At 38.1% G+C, this 18,426-nt stretch overlaps 1 protein-coding gene and 1 long non-coding RNA gene across 2 annotated transcripts in view; both read left to right on the forward strand.

Moving 5' to 3' along the window:
- The window catches only part of LOC118599842, a 1,524-nt gene extending 1,298 nt beyond the window's left edge, over positions 1-226 (forward strand). The window contains exon 2 of the long non-coding RNA XR_004949351.1: positions 15-226. This is a non-coding gene — a long non-coding RNA (uncharacterized LOC118599842). The remainder of the gene's footprint in view (positions 1-14) is intronic.
- A 5,942-nt stretch (positions 227-6,168) lies between these two features.
- Positions 6,169-15,810, forward strand: LOC112143593 (meprin A subunit beta). The gene is made up of 8 exons (XM_024267674.2): positions 6,169-6,271; positions 6,674-6,892; positions 11,531-11,692; positions 12,339-12,569; positions 12,692-13,138; positions 13,231-13,401; positions 14,088-14,190; positions 14,683-15,810. The coding sequence occupies exons 1-8, from the start codon at positions 6,169-6,171 to the stop codon at positions 14,765-14,767; spliced, it is 1,521 nt and encodes a 506-aa protein (XP_024123442.1). The 3' UTR covers positions 14,768-15,810.
- Positions 15,811-18,426: the final 2,616 nt, after the last annotated feature.

Raw genomic sequence — 18,426 nt, forward strand, 5'->3', positions numbered from 1 at the left:
TTCATCTATGAAAGGTAATGGTGTAGGTGATGAGGAGCATGATGATAATCGATAACATGTGGAGAATGATCATTGGAGTACAGTCCTGAGTGACATGATGCTTGTAATCTAGAATTTCAAGGTGGAAATTTCCACCCACCGCTAATCCATGAACTGTTGTAACACCTGCTGAAAAATTCAATAAAAAATTAATATAACAAAAGAAAAGAAAAACTAGAAAAAAAAATGTGCTTAATTGTATTTTTAAAACTAAATCAGAAAAAACAAAAAAGGAATTGGAAAGTTGAAAACAAGAAATTGGCTTTACACACAGGAGTGCCGATACACTGAAAAGACAAGAATGTTATATCTTCACCTATTATTTTATACTACTAGTTTTGGAATGCTCAAGTGTGAGAAATCTGTATTTTATTTTTCATTATTTCCCTTAAAAAGAGAAAGCCCTGATCACAGTATCTACATGAAACCATTTAGTAATTCAAAGCCCAATTTAAAACTAAAGAAGGCTAAAGGTTTCTTTAATTAAAAAAATTATAGTATATTAGTTTTACATATCAATATTCCAATTCAGCTGCATGTATTGATATTGATGTTTTTAAAGGTGTCCTTTTCATATATTTACTAGAATATGTCTAGTTTCTAAAAACAATGCTAAATATAAATATCAAACTCTTTTAACGCAAGATTTAGAATTTATGTAGTAATAGCTTTTTTACTTTTATTTGAGTGCCGTCTTACTCATTGTTTATATTTTATATTGTTTATATATATATCTTTTTAACCATGTCACAAGGCAGGAAGTAAAAGAACCTGGGGGAGAAAGCTCTTCATCTCATTCCCACACTATAAACGTATGAATATTCAAACCTGTTATATCCCCCTTTTTGCTTCCTTTAAAACTGCATCCCATTCCAGAACTTTTCTAGTTTCAAGAACAGACATGCAAAGGGGTGGCAGTAAGTTGGCAAATATAGTGTGGGAGGCAAATAAACTCCTTTTTTTTCTTTGCAAGATCTCTCTTCTAATGCTTGATTTCGTTTTCTAGTAAAAGTCACCATGAAGCTGAACGTTTTCTTTTTTGTGGTGGTGAATTTGTCAGTTTCATCAGCATTCACGGTAAGTACAGATTAACTTAATTATAGACTAGTCAATAAAAGTATTACAAAATATTTTGTTTTTACATGTTTGCATTTAAAGTAATAAATCTATTTAGAAGAATGACAACTTGCAACAGAAGTTTGAGGTTTAAATTATCAACTTTTTTTCTTACTATTTTTCCCAGACTGAGCCACAGGAAGTGGGTGAGTTCCCTTCATTTTTCATAAATGGACTGATGTACTTCAGCAATGATTTGAATCAGTTATCAACAATAACTCATTTCACTTGCAGAAATCATTGAACTGACTGATGAAACAAAAGCAAACAATGGTAAGAATGTTCATATTTTACTTGCTGACAAAACTAGCATTCTTGTTGGTTGTTTACACGATTTGATGCAAACTCATACTATTATGCTATTTCTTTAGTTTCGCTGCATGATGACGTTCTTGAGGTAATAATTACCTGCAAGCTATTAATATCTGTTACTTTTTACATACATTTTGAACTTTTTGTTTGTTTTTTTTTAATTCCCTTTCTTGTATTATTTAAGCTTCCAAGTTCAAGAAGTTCCCTTATTGGAAATAAAGAAACTCGTTGGACATCTCCAGTCCCCTATGTCCTTGACAAAAGCCTTGGTAAATATTTTTAACCAACATTTTAACTTAAGTGGAACACTTAAGTTATGACCTATGTCTTAGTTGAGTAAGGGAGAAATGGACTAAGAATTTGTCCAATATTAGTCAGCCAGTGCGTGTAAGTTTAAAGAAGTTAAAGGAAGTTGCAGAGATCCATGCAAAAACTTGTTTTCTAACTGTATTGTTAGGTTATGAGGAAGACTTCCTGTAGAAAGTGTGAGTTCTTCCTCATAACTGTCACAAAATAACTCTCACAGTAAATTATGAAAGTCTTCCTCAAAATTTGACAGCTGAGTAGAGGATGTGATAACTGTATATTAAAGTATGGAAAATTAAACAGTTAAATATTACGACTACATTTAAACAGTTTTTATTTCTATAACAAACTTCTAATAAACAATTCCAGGCTTGCATGCTAAAGGAATCATCCTGAGAGCTCTCGACCAGTTCAGGTTAAAGTCCTGCATCGATTTCAAACCTCGAGATGCTGAGGAGTTTTACATCTCCATAAAAAAGTTAGACGGGTAAGTGTCATTTTCCTTCAGGCTGAGATATTTTAGCCTCAGTTTTGTCAGTTATTCTCCCAGTATCCATTATAACATGTTCTTCAAAGTGAATTTCTTTTACCCCTTGAGCCACTGATAATGTTCTTTAGCCACATGAGCACACAAGTTGAGAATATCATTATTTTTAAATGGTTAAAAGGGACACGATTCACCATGGCAACGGGGACAAACACCTTTAGGGCTTCATACTTCCGGCGACAGAAATTAATGTGCTTCTACAAGCACATACTGACTATGAGCACATTTTCTGCAAGAAAAGAAACAGCTGCAGCAGTTAAACAGGGAGAGAAAATATCTGCGGAGTTTATGCATGCGTCTACATTTGAATCATTTCAATTTAGGATAAGAACTGCATAATGTCAGGAAGGTCATTTTGTCACTTGTTAAGTTAGGACTGGTTTTTGATCTGTCTAGAATTTAACGAGTAATCTCCATAATTGCATGCATGTATGACCGTTTACCTTAACCCCACCCCGCAAACTCATCATCACCAGACAAACAGGAAATAAGAATTGATTTCAAAATAAAAGACACACATAAAATGCAGGAAATAACTGGTATTTGGGATCACATTCTAACATAAACAATGCACCCACAAATCGTTTTAGACCCAGAAGTGGTGGAAACTGTTCTGATGCATCTTTGATCTGCAGTTTATTCAAATATGTTAATTTATGCATAACGTAATATGTTACAATCACATATGCATTATCACAATTGACAATGTATGCTATGTCTTATATCCAGCATTGCTTATTGAAGCCTGCCCCTTAATTCATTATAAGAGATGATAATAGACTTTTAACAATAATCATAAGTTAAGGTTCATTATTATATTCTTTATCAATAGAAAGTACAATTTACATAGAATAATAACCATAATATTTATACAACATATTCAAACACATACTTATTTTTTCTTTCATTAAACAAAGTATTTTATCTAATTTTTAATATATATTTAATACATATTATTATACATGCGTCAGGAATTTTTGTATTTTTCCCATGTTGTACAGGTATAACTTTTTTTAAACAAGTATATATTATAGGATTGTTTTTGTTCCAAACCCAAATTGTTCCACAGTTTTACTCCACATAGTGACACAAAATTCTCTCCTTTTTGTGAGTATGAAAGGTTGTTTGAATTTTCCTTTTCCACGTAATTTATGGTAATCGTCTCTCAGTATAAATAGTTTTTGAAGATTATATTGTAATTAGGGCTGTCAGATTTGTCGCGTTAAAAACGCATTAATCTGACATGTGCTTGACGCCGACAATTTTTTTGACGCATTAATCGCGGACTTTCTCATACGTGCCTTTCCATACCGCACGCGGGCGTCCCGCCCTCCAACTCACCAGCTGCTCTCACTAGATCACGGGCGGCTCTCCACCCTCCGAGCTGCGAGCTAAAACCGGCCGGCGCTAGGACCTGGAGAGCTCCTGCACCCTAACCCGGCTACGGTTCACGTCCAGTACCATGTCTGGTGGTACCGGCTCGTGTCCGGCGCCGCGTCCCGAGAGCTGTGGACCCCAGACGTTCCGAACAGCAAGCGCACCGGGGGACGTTTTAAGTGTTCTGGAGGTTTAAGCGTGATCCAGCCCCAGCATAGTGGTCTGTCTGCCGGTGTAGGTAGCAGATGTGCTCGGCCTGTCAGATCGGCTCGGGGGCTTGCGCATAGATGACGTGTAACATTGTGATTGGTCCGGACTATTAGACCACTGTCACGTGACACAGGGAATTACACAGACAATTCCGCCATAACAATGCACGGATTCTTCCCGAGTAAAAAACCGAGGAGGTCCGAACATATACGTTAAGAATCACAAAAGGAGAAGGAATGTTTGCAATCAGCCGCAAAAACCTTGACAACGAAACAATCCGATCGAGAGGAATCATCACAGGATAATGATCGTTATTTTAATAGAGAGAAATCAGGCTGGGAAGCATGAAGTTTGAGGTAAAGTGGGTGCTAGCGAGTAGCATGCTAGCTTGTTGTTGGTCGCACATTAAAAAAAAAGAAAGTAATTATTCACACGTATTTTTTCTAAATACATCCTGCCAATGTTGAACTGGTCGCACGGACCGCTAGAATATGCAGCTCACGTTCTGCTCCGTTACACAAACACTGAGCTGTCCGAGCAGATCTCAACACTTTTTTTTTTTTTTTTTTTAAAAATAAACTTTATTGTAAACGTCAGTTTAAGTACAGATAAACAGCAAATTAGCCAACTCGTTTGTTACAGTTGTGTGACGTCATCACTAGTCGCAAGCCCCCAAGCCGATCTTACAGGCCTAGCACATCTGCTATCTACACGGCATATTCATCACGTGAACTCCGCTGGACACGTCGCTGCATCGAGCTGCAGCCACAGACTGTCAAACTATCCATCGTGTATCCCGCTTTTCTCAGTCTTTAAGGTTTTAAAAAACAAAAGTTCATTGGAAATGATAAATCTCTATTTCATTTATTACTGCAATTCAGCAGAGGAGGAAAAGATTTGGTCCTGACAAAAAATGAACATGAAAGTGTTATGGAAATTTTATTTTTTATGTTTTTTATTTTATTTTACTGAACGTTGATTGAAGTTTTGAATTTAAAATGCCCTTCACTTACACTTGGGCTTTTGTTATGCATTTTATGTTACAGCCTTTTATTGTTAAGAAAGTTTATCTCAATATAATGTTACAAAATAAAGTATTTCTGATGAAAACTATTAAAATTGTCATTCTTGTTTTCATAATTAATGTAAAACTGCTAAATTCCACGAACCACACATTTTTTCCTTAAAAAAAAGGCCATATGTAAATGTGCGATTAATCGCGAGTTAACTGGACAAATGCGATTAATCGCGATTAAGCATGTTCTCCCATTTGCTAACTTTCTAGAGAAATAACGTTGATGGTATTTTCTCTCTATCCTGGTTTTTTGAGGTGCAAACACTACCGCGAAGTGCAAAGGCCCTTTTCTCTGATTTTCAATGCTTAAAGATCTTTGTTGTACAAGTTTAAAGCTCAAAAGGGAAAAAACTTGATTGCCAGTTAAATGCGTCTTCTTCGTCGACCAAAAACAAGAAGACTTTTTGACCGAAATGCGTGGGGGAAAGGGGGGGAATTGTAAACAAAACAGATAGACCTCTGTTTTAAGCCCTTTTTTCCTCCTCTTCTTTTGTTAATACTCTTAGAGCTGTCCCTGAGGGCTCGTCTTTCTGATTTTTTTTATCCTTGAAGTTTATCCTTGAAGTTGTATAACAGAGTTATTGATTACATCTAACTTTTGAGTTATTTTATTTATACTATAATTATTTGTCACCACCTCCAACAAATGGCACCCCAGGCAGCTGCCTAGGGCGAGTATGCCTCAGCTCAGGCCTACCTGTGACCCCAAGAGGGATATAGTGAGTTAAGAAAGTGAATTTAAAAAGTTGTGATATTGGGTTATATAAACAAAATTTAATTCAATTGCAGTTAATATGCATGTGCATTTTGTTGAATCATTTCTTTTAACCTGATAAGCTTTTGAACCTGTATTTTTGAAAATAATCTAAACAGAGCAATTTTGTATTCAAAGCAAAATATTCATTTGTGCTGACCTTTGTCTTTATTCACATATTTCTTTTTGAGAGGCATCTAATTACATATGTATCTATATGTAAGGGCAGTCATGAGATACAAGGGCTTCTGTATATATTTTCTCAAAAACCTTTTCATAAAATTTTAATGACAACCACAATGTAATCTTACAATGAAACAATGATTACTCTGAATTTTTTTATTGTGTTGTTTCAGTTGTTATTCTTATGTTGGGAGAACAATTGCCAACGGGCAAGTCTTATCTATTGGTGCGGGCTGTGAACATGTTCACATGGTTGAACATGAGATTCTTCACGCTCTCGGCTTCTTCCACGAACAGTCCAGATATGACAGAGATGATTATGTGACCATTGTATGGAACAACATCCTTGAAGGTTTGAGGAAAACTTTTACAACATACAAGATTTTTGTTAAACTGAGAATGCCACAAGAGTATAAATTTAGTAATGAGAAATTTATAAAATGTGTTTAATGTAATAAAGAAAACAAATGAATACATTTTTTATTGTACTTACTAATCAATATGTCACATTTCTTTCATTTAAAAACTACACTATGATCGATCATTTTTAAAATGCATCAACGATTTCGCAATTTTTACATTTTCTAAACTGTCTGGACATTATATGTTTTTCTTAAAGTATTCTAGTAGAAATACTTTGTATCATGATTTTTTGTGATGTAACTGATCACTTACTGAACAATCTGCACTCATTGTAATAATTTTTGTGAACTAATTAAATAACTTATCCATGAATTTGGTGTATATTATACAGGTACAGATCATAATTTTGGTATGGTTGGCAGTGATGTAAGTACCACCCATAGAACACCATATGACTACTGGTCAGTGATGCACTCCAGCAAATATGCTTTCACCAATGGAAATGGCCCTACCATCATCACCAAAGACCCCAAATTCCAAAATGTTATTGGGCAAAGTCTGGAGATGAGTTACTATGATGTTCTGGAGCTAAATCGTCTCTACAATTGCGGTAAGTACTTTAAGATTGTTAGTAAAAATCAGTGTTTCACAAATGGTGGGGTGTGCAGGACAAGGCCGGGATCATGAAGTCGATGTTAGTTATTAAAGAGTTAATAGCAGCAGAAGACAATGTCAGTGACAACGCTATCCACACACACGGAGGGGAAATATTTACACTTTTACTTAACACTGATACATCCATTACATATCAAATAGTTAAATTAGTCAATGTACAGATTACAGTTTATTTTTAGGAAATACGGGCAAATCTTCTTCTTTTCCTTTCGGCTTTTCCCTTCAGGGGTCGCCACAGCGAATCAGTTTCCTCCATCTAAGCCTGTCTTCAGCATCCTCCACTCTAACACCAGCCACCTTCATGTCTTCATTCACTGCATCCATAAACCTCCTCTTTGGTCTTCCTCTAGACCTCTTTCCTGGCAGCTCTAGACTCAGCATCCTTCTACCAATATATTCACTGTCTCTCCTCTGAACATGTCCAAACCATCTCAGTCTGGCCTCTCTGACTTTATCTCCAAAACCTCTAACATGTGCTGTCCCTCTGATGTATTCATTCCTGATCCTATCCATCCTGGTCACTCCCAAAGAGAACCTCAGCATCTTCATCTCTGCTACCTCCAGCTCTGCTTCCTGTCTTTTCTTCAGTCCCACTGTTTCTAGTCCAAACAACATGGCTGGTCTCACCACAGTCTTGTACACCTTTCCTTTCATTTGTGCTGAAACTCTTCTGTCACACATCACACCTGACACTTTTCTCCACCCATTCCAACCTGCTTGCACTCTCCTCTTCACTTCTTTTCCACACTCTCCATTACTCTGTACTGTTGACCCTAAATACTTAAACTCCTCCACCTTCTTTATCTCTTCTCCCTGTAACCTCACTCTTCCACTCTGGTTCCTCTCATTCACACACATGTACTCTGTCTTACTGCGGCTAACCTTCATTCCTCTCCTTTCCAGGGCAAACCTCCACCTCTCTAACTCCACCTCCACCTGTTCCCTGCTCTCACTACAAATCACAATATCATCTGCAAACATCATAGTCCATGGTGATTCCTGTCTAACCTCATCCGTCAGTCTGTCCATCACCATTGCAAACAGGAAGGGGCTCAGAGCTGATCCCTGATGTAATCCCACCTCCACCTTGAACTCCTCTGTCACCCCTACAGCACACCTCACCACTGTCTTACAGCCCTCATACATGTCCTGCACTGCTCGGACATACTTCTCTGTCACTCCAGACTTCCTCATACAATACCATAGTTCCTCTCTGGGCACTCTGTCATAAGCTTTCTCCAGATCTACAAAGACACAGTGGAGCTCTCTCTGACCTTCTCTGTACTTCTCTATCAACATCCTCAAAGCAAATGTTGCATCTGTAGTGCTCTTTCTTGGCATGAAACCATACTGCTGCTCACAAATGTTCACTTCTGCTCTTAGTCTGGCTTCCACTACTCTTTCCCACACCTTCATTGTATGGCTCATCAGCTTTATTCCTCTGTAGTTACCACAACTCTGCACATCTCCCTTATTCTTAAAAATGGGCACCATCACACTTCTCCTCCATTCCTCAGGCATCTTCTCACCACCTAAGATCCTGTTGAACAACCCGGTCAAAAACTCCACTGCCATCTCTCCTAGACACTTCCATACCTCCACAGGTATATCATCAGGACCAAGAGCCTTTCCACTCTTCATCCTCTTCAAAGCCCCTCTCACTTCACCTTTACTAATCTTTCTTACTTCCTGCTCCACAACCGTCACCTCTTCTACTCTTTGTTCTCTCTCATTCTCTTCATTCATCAACTCTTCAAAGTATTCTTTCCATCTTTCCATTACACCACTGACACCTGTCACCACATTACCATTCCTATCCTTGATCACCCTAACCTGCTGCATGTCCTTCCCATCTCGATCTCTCTGCCTTGCTAATCTGTACAGGTCAGTCTCTCCCTCCTTACTACCCAACCTAGCATACAAGTCATCATAAGCTCTTTGTTTGGCCTTTGACACCTCTACTTTCACCTTACGCTGCATCTCCCTGTACTCCTGTCTACTCTCCTCAGTCCTCTCAGTGTCCCACTTCTTCTTAGCTAGTCTCTTACTCCGTATACACTCCTGCACCTCCTCATTCCACCACCAAGTCTCCTTATCAACTCTCTTTCCTGATGACACACCAAGTACACTCCTACCTGTCTCCCTGATCACATTAGCTGTAGTTATCCAGTCATCTGGGAGTACCTCCTGACCACCCAGAGCCTGTTTCAACTGTTTCTTAAAAGTCATGCAACAATCTTCTTTTTTCAGCTTCCACCAGTTTGTCCTCTTCTCTGCCTTTGCCCTCTCTTTCTTCATCTTCTTCACCACCAGAGTCATTCTACACACCACCATCCTGTGCTGTCTGGAAACACTCTCACCAACCACTACTTTACAGTCACTGATCTCCTTCAGATTACACCGTCTACACAAGATGTAGTCTATCTGTGTGCTTCTACCTCCACTCTTATAGGTCACTCTATGTTCCTGTCTCTTCTCAAAGAATGTATTCACTATCGCCATTTCCATCTTTTTTGCAAAATCAACCACCATCTGTCCTTCTACATTCCTCTCCTGGATACCAAACCTGCCCATCACCTCCTCATCACCTCGGTTTCCTGCACCAACATGACCATTGAAATCTGCACCAATGACAACTCTCTCATTTCCAGGGATGCTCATCATCACTTCATCAAGATCCAACCAGAACTTCTCCTTCTCTTCCAGCTCACATCCTACCTGTGGGGCATACCCACTAACAACATTGAACATCACACCCTCCATTTCTATCTTCAGACTCATCACTCTATCTGACACTCTTTTTACCTCCACAACCCTCCTAACAAACTCCTCCTTTAGGATAACTCCTACTCCATTTCTCTTCCCATCTCCACCATGATAGAACAACTTGAACCCTGCTCCTAAACTTCTAGCCTTGCTACCTTTCCACCTGGTCTCCTGGACACACAGTATGTCTACCTTTCTCCTCTGCATCATGTCCACTAACTCTCTACCCTTTCCTGTCATAGTTCCAACATTCAAAGTCCCAACTCTCAGTCCAACACTAGTGACTTTCCTCTTCTCTCTCTCCCTACGAACCCGCCTTCCTCCTCTCCTTCTTCCACCAACAGTAGTCCAATTTCCACCGGCACCCTGTCGGTGAACAGCACCGATGGCGGTCGTTGTTAACCCGGGCCTCGACCGATCCGGTATGGATTTCGTAGGTCTGATTCGCATATTTGATTTGGCAAGATTTTACGTCGGATGCCCTTCCTGACACAACCCTCTGTATTTATCCGGGCTTGGGACCGGCACAATGAGACCCTGGCTTGGGCCCCCTCGTGGCTACATTGAAATACGGGCAAATAAGTCTGCTCTATTCTACCATGTTATTACACATTACTAAAGATTGATTATTTATAAGTTTGTCTATGTTTTCATTATAATAATTATTATTATTATCATCATTCTTTAATGATAATAAAGGTGCATTGTTTTGAAGTGATACTTTTATTCATTCATTCATTCATCTTCTTGGCCGCTTCTTCCCGTTCGGGGTCGCGGGGGTGCCGGAGCCTATCCCGGCTACTGATGGGCGAAGGCGGGGTTCACCCTGGACAGGTCGCCAGTCTGTCACAGGGCCACAATCACACACACATTCACTCTCACATTCTTACCTAGGGGCAATTTAGAGTCCCCAATTTACCTAGGAAGCATGTTTTCGGACGGTGGGAGGAAGCCGGAGTCCCCGGTGAAAACCCACGCATGCACGAGGAGAACATGCAAACTCCACACAGAAAGGTCCCAGCCGGGATTCGAGCCGGGGCCTTCTCGCTGTGAGGCAAGAGCGCTAACCACCGTGCAGCCCGTGATACTTTTAACTTGAGCAAATTGACTAATGATTCTAATGATATTTGCAGCAGAAAGGTGTAAGGGGGCACAAGGGTAAGTTCTTCATGGGTGGGGCATAAGATTATCGAGACTGAGAAGCAGTGGTATGAACAGTTTTAATGAGGAAAATCTCACTCAGCAATCTATTTGTATTAATACAAAAGTAACTGTTACAGTCATCACAGTGATCTAAATATCCTTTAGGGTAACATGCTAGTCAATTAAATACAAACTTAAGCAATCAACACAAAAAGCAAGACATTTAGGGAATAGCCAAAGGGAGTTAGAAAATATAAGTTTAGCAAAATACAGGATTCCCCCTTTATTCGTGGGGGTTAGGGACTGGGAACATCCACAAATACGGAGGACACCCCCCTCACCCCACACCACACCCTACCCCCTCTCAGCCCCTTTTTTGGACGCAAAAGTTACATACAGGCATCTTAAGTTGTCTGAGTTTCTGTGACAAACCGCAGGAATTCCAAGACTGAAAAAAAAATGGGCGAATACATGACACCTTGAATAAAGAAACTTGAATAAGTGAGAGAACACTGTATTGCCAAATATTAAAATGGTCCAAAGACAATATTCATTTAATTTGTCATAAGCAAGCATTTGAGCTAGGCATCTTACGTTTGTTTTCCAGTATAGCTTGTAAATAATCAAACTAATTTTAAAACCATGTCATCTTCTATCATGACAGATTCAACTATTGCCTTTAACATGTACTGTGGCTTTTCAACTGGAACCATGTGCAGAATGGATCGTTGTTCACAGGGTGACATCCGCTGGGAACTGGTAACACAAGTTATAACCGGTCCATTTTCTGATCACACAACTCAACCTGGTGAAAGCAAAGATTACAGTAAGATTTCAAGATTTTGTAATTAAAGTTTAAAGTTTGCACTGTAAATACATAGCTTTTTTGTCCTGTTTTCAGTAATATGTTCAGACAAGTACAATAATAATGTATGTGTTTCTGGCCAAATAACTTCTGTTCTGGTTTAAGTTAAGAAAAATTTACTCATTAAAAAATACAAGTTATATATACTTTTTAAAGTGAATACATTGCTTAAGCCCTTAATGCCTGATATTGCAAATATGCGACAAACCAATGTGGCTTCAGAAGAATCTAAATATAGCATCTGTTTAAAGCAAAAACATAAGTGATTTTTTTTGTTTTCACAGCTGGAAACAAATTCAGGAATTAAGGGGTTAATATATTTCAAAGAATGTGGAAAAAAAATGATGTATGTTTAAATATAAAGCAATTGATATTGCTGTTATAGGTGCATATGTAGGCTACTCTCAATTTTTGGGGATTTGTAATAGTGATCACTTTACATTTTCATATTGTTTTTAATTACATTGTGTGAAAAATGCAAAGAAAAAATAATTTAAAAAATTGACAACTGACTAACCATAGATAAAGAACACATTTTTCCATAGATGGTACAGTAAACTGATGAATGTGGCATCAACTGTACCAGTTATTTGCATTATTGTTATAGGTGGAGAAGTAGGCTACTTCATGCATGTTAACACAGCCACAGGTCAGGAGGGAGAAACAGCACAACTGGAAACTCAGAGGATGACTCCCAAAAGAGACTTTCATATCCAGTGTCTGCAGTTCTACTATTACCACAGTGGAGATGAGTCTGATGTTCTCAACATCTGGATCAGAGAGTTTGAGAATGAACAGGACTCAACAGGAACCCGACGCCTCATGGGGCAGATTACTGGTAAAGAAACATCAAAACTTTTGATTTTTAAAAAAATATTTGGTTATTTTGGCAATTTGTATTTCAATCTCTGGTATCACAGATAAGGCAGTATAGTCACATTTAAAACTTTTTCCCATTAGGATCCCAAACATCTCACTGGAGGCTTCATCATGTTTCCTTAAAGGCTTCTAAGAGCTTCCAGGTGGTGTTTGAAGCTCAGAAAGGAGCAGGACTCGCATCAGGAGGCTTCTCAGTTGATGACATCAATCTGTATGAGACTGAATGTCCACATTTACCACTGCAGATTGATGACTTTGAGAGAGTGCTGAAGACTAGTTTCTATGGATCCCGCAGATACAGTTCACGGCAGTACTCCAGTGAGGGTTATGCTTACCGGTTTGCTGTTATATTTTACAAGAGATATGCTGGAGTGTTCATGCAACTCTTGTCTGGTGATTATGATGATCAGTTAGAGTGGCCTTGTTTAGGGAGACAAATGACTTTTCAAATGCTGGATCAGACTCCCAACATTCAGCAGCAGATGTCAAAGCAGAGGAGCTTCACCACAAGTGTAAATGATCCCTCTGGTGAGGTCACAAGAACATCAAAAATGTGCACAGGCAAAGTAAATCGTTTAACTTCATACTCAGTTTACTGTTATTTTGTTTGTCATTAACAGCTTGGTGGAGCAACCCTCGTGAGACTGGAACTCAGCTGTTTGTAGATGAGAATAATCAAGCAGTCTATGGTGGACCACTTATAGGTTTCCGATATTTTGTATATTTGGAAGAAACACAAGACAGAGAGTTTTTGAAAGGAGAAAGTGCTGTCTTTGCTCTTAACTTTCAAGGTAGGTTAACAATTTTACCAAGTTAACTTAGGGATGTTTCATTGTGAAATTGTCAAAGTGTCATCTTCTTAAACTCCATCCAATGAATCATTTCTTTGAGTGCACTGCTACAGGGTATCCCAAAACAAATACCACACAGCCATCTGCAAGACTGTGTTCCGAAAGCTAACTGATCACTGCTAGCGGGATCTGCTAGCTTTGCGGAGAAAGTTGTGTCAGCTTATTTTATGGTCATGTTTTTGGTGTCGCTGACATTAATGAAGTTATGTTTCCATATGGAGATCTTTTGTACCGGTATATTTGTTGGTTAGGTCGGTGTTTATTGTTACAGGGCTCAAAAGCGGTTTGGGGTCCAGCATCACAGCAGAGCAAAGCCTCAAGTCTCTTATATAATTCTAGTAATTTATTCTTTATTCTCGCTTTAGGGTTGATAGTTAGGATTGATAATTAGAATACACTTAAAGGCTCAAAAAGTTGATTTTTCATGGTACAGGCTCTTTAAAGAGGGAAGTGCTTGGTAGGTATTTGTACTCATGTGTAATTTACAATAGATGGAATAAAAGAATAAGCATCAAGTTGCCGCCACTTTGATTTAGTTTAAGACAAAGGATTCAAACACGCCATTACTGTCCAAAGGAAAAGTTTCATTTTTTTTGCATGTCTTCTTTCCTTTCTTCTTTTCATAGATCTCAATCCACTAATTAATGGAAATTCTCTTCAATGTCCTCAAGTGAGACCAATAAACTCTACAGTTCCTCCCACCAACGTTGATGGACGCCCATGTTTTTGGTGGGACATTTTGCTAAATGAAGTGTAGTTTAATTGTTGTTCCAGTTTTAGATGTTAACAACTAATTTCAGGGTTTATTTCTATTTTGTTTCTCTCATCTAAGAATAAAACAATTTTAGTCAAATTTGCTAAGGCAGTGAGTGGCACAGGTCCACTCTGCCAACAGCTATGTTGCCACATCTTCTAACACCCTTCTAGATATTAAGCAAACATGCTTGAATAATGTGAAATATTTAAAAACTAAAAGAACTTTTAACACTAATAATTACATGACAAGTCAGCAACATTGAGGAGTTCTAATGACAATTAAATGTTTTAGCAATATTTATCCAAATGTACTTGATATTAAGGCAAACCAAGGTTCTGTTCCATAGATATGTACACAATAAGGTCATAACATGTTGTCCGTCAGGTATGCAACTGGATACAACAAAGAAATGCATATTACAGAATGTAATGTGACTTATTTCCTTTTCTATTTCCTTTCTTCAGCCGCATCCTCTTTTGCCACTCTCCCGACATGGTGCCTTCTGTCACTTTGATCTTCTTCCTGGCGCTGATGATTCTGGCACCTTGATGTGGATGCTTGGATTTTTTATTTGAATTTAAAATAAGGTGATAAAACTGTTGAAATCAGAAATGTATTGGTTTTTGGTAAACTTGTGACAGTAAACGGTCTTTTTTAATTTTTATTTTTTTAGGAACAAGAAAATTGACATATAAAAGAAAAATGTTATTGATTTGAAGGAAGGAGGGTTTTTTTTTTTGGTCCAAAGGGCTGGACGCAAATTCAAATAAAATCACTAAGCAATAAAATACAATAAAAAATATATCACAGTGGGGCAAAAAAGTAATTAATCGGCCACCAATTGTGGAAGTTCTCCCTCTTAATAACTACAGATAAGAGAGGCATGTCATTTTCATCATAGGTATTTTTCAACTGTGAGAGAAAATGAAAATAAAAAAATCCAGAAAATCACATCGTCTGATTTCTACAAGAATTTAATTGTAAGTTATGGTGGAAAATACGTATTTGGTCGATAACAAAAGTTCAGCGCAGTACTTCATGAAATACGCTATGTTGCAATGACAACAGCCTGTGAGTCTTCACAAGGTTTTAACAAACTGTTGTTGATCTTTGGCCCATTCCTCCATGCAGATCTCGTCTAGAGCAGAGAGGTTTTCAAGCTGTTGCTATGCAACACGTACTTTCAACTCCCTCCAAAGATTTTCCAAGGGGTTGAGATCTGGAGACTGGCTAGGCCACTCCAGGACCTCGAAATGCTTCTTACGAAGTCACTCCTTCATTACCCAGCAGAGTGTTTAAGATCGTTGTCATGCTGAAAGACCCGGACATGTTTCATCTTCAGTGTCCTTACTGATGAAAAGAGGTTTAAGGTCAAAATCTGCCCATACTCTCTGAATCTGACCATCCATTCATTCTTTCAGTTACATCGATCAGTCGTCCTGGTCACTTTAGTGAAAAACACCCCCAATGCTTTACAGTAGGTATGATGTTCTTTAGCTGCAATTAAGCATTTTTTCTCCTCCAAGCATGAGGAATGCCTATGATGGAAATTACAGGCCTCTTTCATCTTTTTAAGTGGGAAACCTTACTAAATATTTTTTGCCCCACTATTACAATCAAAGCAATTAAACAATGGAATCAACAAATCAAATGTTATCAAGCTAGCCGACTTGATCTGCTAGCTGGAGTTGAAAGCCTGATTAAAAAGATGAGTTAAAAAGTGACTTAAAACCACGGAGGGACCTGGCAGGCTTCACAGAAAAGGGGAGAGCATTCCAGAGTTTAGGAGTGTTACGACCCCTGGTCTTGTGTGTTTTGTGTGTGTGTTGTGCATTTGTTTTCCCAGCTCTTGCAGAAGTCCAGCTCCTCCACTGCTGCTGACTCCGTCTCCCCCTGTAGAGCTGATTGAGGTGCTTTCTCCACCAATCACCAGGCTGGGAGGGAAGCTTAAAAGTAGCCAGGAGGCTCTGTTCCAGTGGTGGCTGAATTCCTGAGAGGAATTAGATTCTCAGCCTGCCCCTGCTGTCTGCCTACTGTATACCCAAGCTTGTGGAAAAGCCTGTAGTTTCTCCCTATTTAGTTTATTCTAGTTTTGTCTGTTAACTCTACTCTTGATGATTTTTTGGTTAATTTTTGAGTAATAGTGTTTGGTGACTGTTTTGTTACTTATCTGACTGCTATAAAGCTTGATAATTGAAGTTACATATTATTATTTTAGCCTCTTGGTGTTGTGTTAGTTTTCTTTGGGGTTTATGTTGACACCTGTCACTCTAATAAACAGCTGTGTGGCCATCTTACCCGGTTATTCATTTTTTCTGTATGTTACACGCTTTCTTCCTCCTCTCTAAGGAGGGATGCAACAAGGAGCATGAACTGAAAGACTCCATCTCCCCTGGTCACAAGCCGAGTCCTGGGAATCATTAAAAGTATCTGATCTTCAGACCTCAAGGCTCGACATGGACGATAAAAATTTAAAAGATCTGAGATATAATGAGATGCCAGTACACTTAAACATTTTAAAGCCAGAGGCAAAATATTTTAAAAAATTATAAAAGACACAGGCAGCCAGTGAAGAGAGTGTTACATATACTTGGTAATGCTTTTTAATAAGAATCATTAATAAACTACTTATAAGACATTAACAGTAATAGTAATGTGTATAATGTGTGACGATCGCGGTGGTTTCTGGGAGCATGCTCAGGTGTTTTGCTGGTCTGCTACAGATTTAGCGTTAGCATGAGCGCTATATTTCGGTTTTTGTTCTGCTGCCGTGCTGTAAACTGTTCTAACATGCTCTCTGGGCGTCTTCTGTCTTTTCTCCGGTAATTACTAAAAGAATAACTTTATATTTGCTGGAAATAAATCATTATATTATGATTATTTATTTTAGTTTCAGTTATTCGATTTTTTTAAATTCTCAACATTAATATCTATTATGTTTAAAAAAGGACGTTTTCTCTGTATTTTTATTGATAGTTATTTTCCTTAATCACAAAGTTATAACATATAAGGACATGATTCAGATCTGCTACAGTAACACCAGAATCTCTTCATGTGAAGTTAAAATGTGAAGACAGAAAACTTTCAGTTAATAAGAACAAATAATTTAAATATTTATTTCTTAACAAATTTGTGCATGTTATATTTAGCTTTGTCTTGTGATTTTAATTTATATTAAATTGTATTTTATTTGTCTTTGTATCTAATGTTTATCTTGTATGTTCCTCTTCAGGTCTGCTTCTAGTGGTGAGTGGATTTATAATCCAAAACAATCCAGCATTTAAATTTTAAGGCAGTAAAATTATAATTTTAACATATGAAGATGACTCCTGCTGATGTGTGTGATTTAATAAAAAATCATGTTTAACATGTTTGAGTCTCTTCTGTTTATTCACTGTGACAAAAGCAAATGTGGGTCAAAGTCAGATCGTACAAAATTTATTTTTGAAGCAGGTTTAATGATTCAAAACATCACAATCATTAAAAATTCACAATTGGTTTCCCTTTATTCAAAGTAGGGAGCTTTTTAAACATGTCATGGTTAGAAAGAAAGCATCATCTATGATAATGCTGTCTGTTTTTATATTTAAAGAATCTAATAAATTACCCTATAGAGTACATTTCTATCTATTGAAAATAAAATCAGTAATAAAGGAAAGAAAAAGAAAGTTTATTGCTGGGTTGAAGAGTGTGCAGCTGCTGGACGTTCTCTCCGATCCCAATGACAGCTCCAGACTCCAGACGTCGCCCGTTCACGTCCTCCACAGTGATGAGAGAACCAGGAGCTGCTCCTACTTGTAGAATTAAAAATAAAAGATGTCCACCACCGTCCGCCTCAGCTCAACCAGGTGATGTGGATCCACGCCGAGCTCACGTCACTGTGGTGGTTTTGTTGAACGGTCCTTCTGGTGCCAAATGGAAATGACGTCACCATTAATCCAAACTGTAATTGTAAGGAAAAGAAAATAGATTTCACTCAAAAATATTTGTACATGTGCTGTTTTGCAAAGATGTGCTAAACACACAAAATACAATATTTCATCTTGTTTATGCTCAAAATCCATGTGAATATCTTTAAACCAAATATTTTAAGAAAATGAGTTTATCTTTGAAAGAACTAGACAGTATTTAGTTTGGATTGTCAGCAGAAGAGGAGGCAGCATCAGTCTGTTTAACCTCTTCAGACCAGGGGCCCGTTCCAAGAAGCA

This window comes from Oryzias melastigma, linkage group LG16 (assembly GCF_002922805.2).
Source record: "Oryzias melastigma strain HK-1 linkage group LG16, ASM292280v2, whole genome shotgun sequence".
Lineage (NCBI taxonomy): Eukaryota > Metazoa > Chordata > Actinopteri > Beloniformes > Adrianichthyidae > Oryzias > Oryzias melastigma.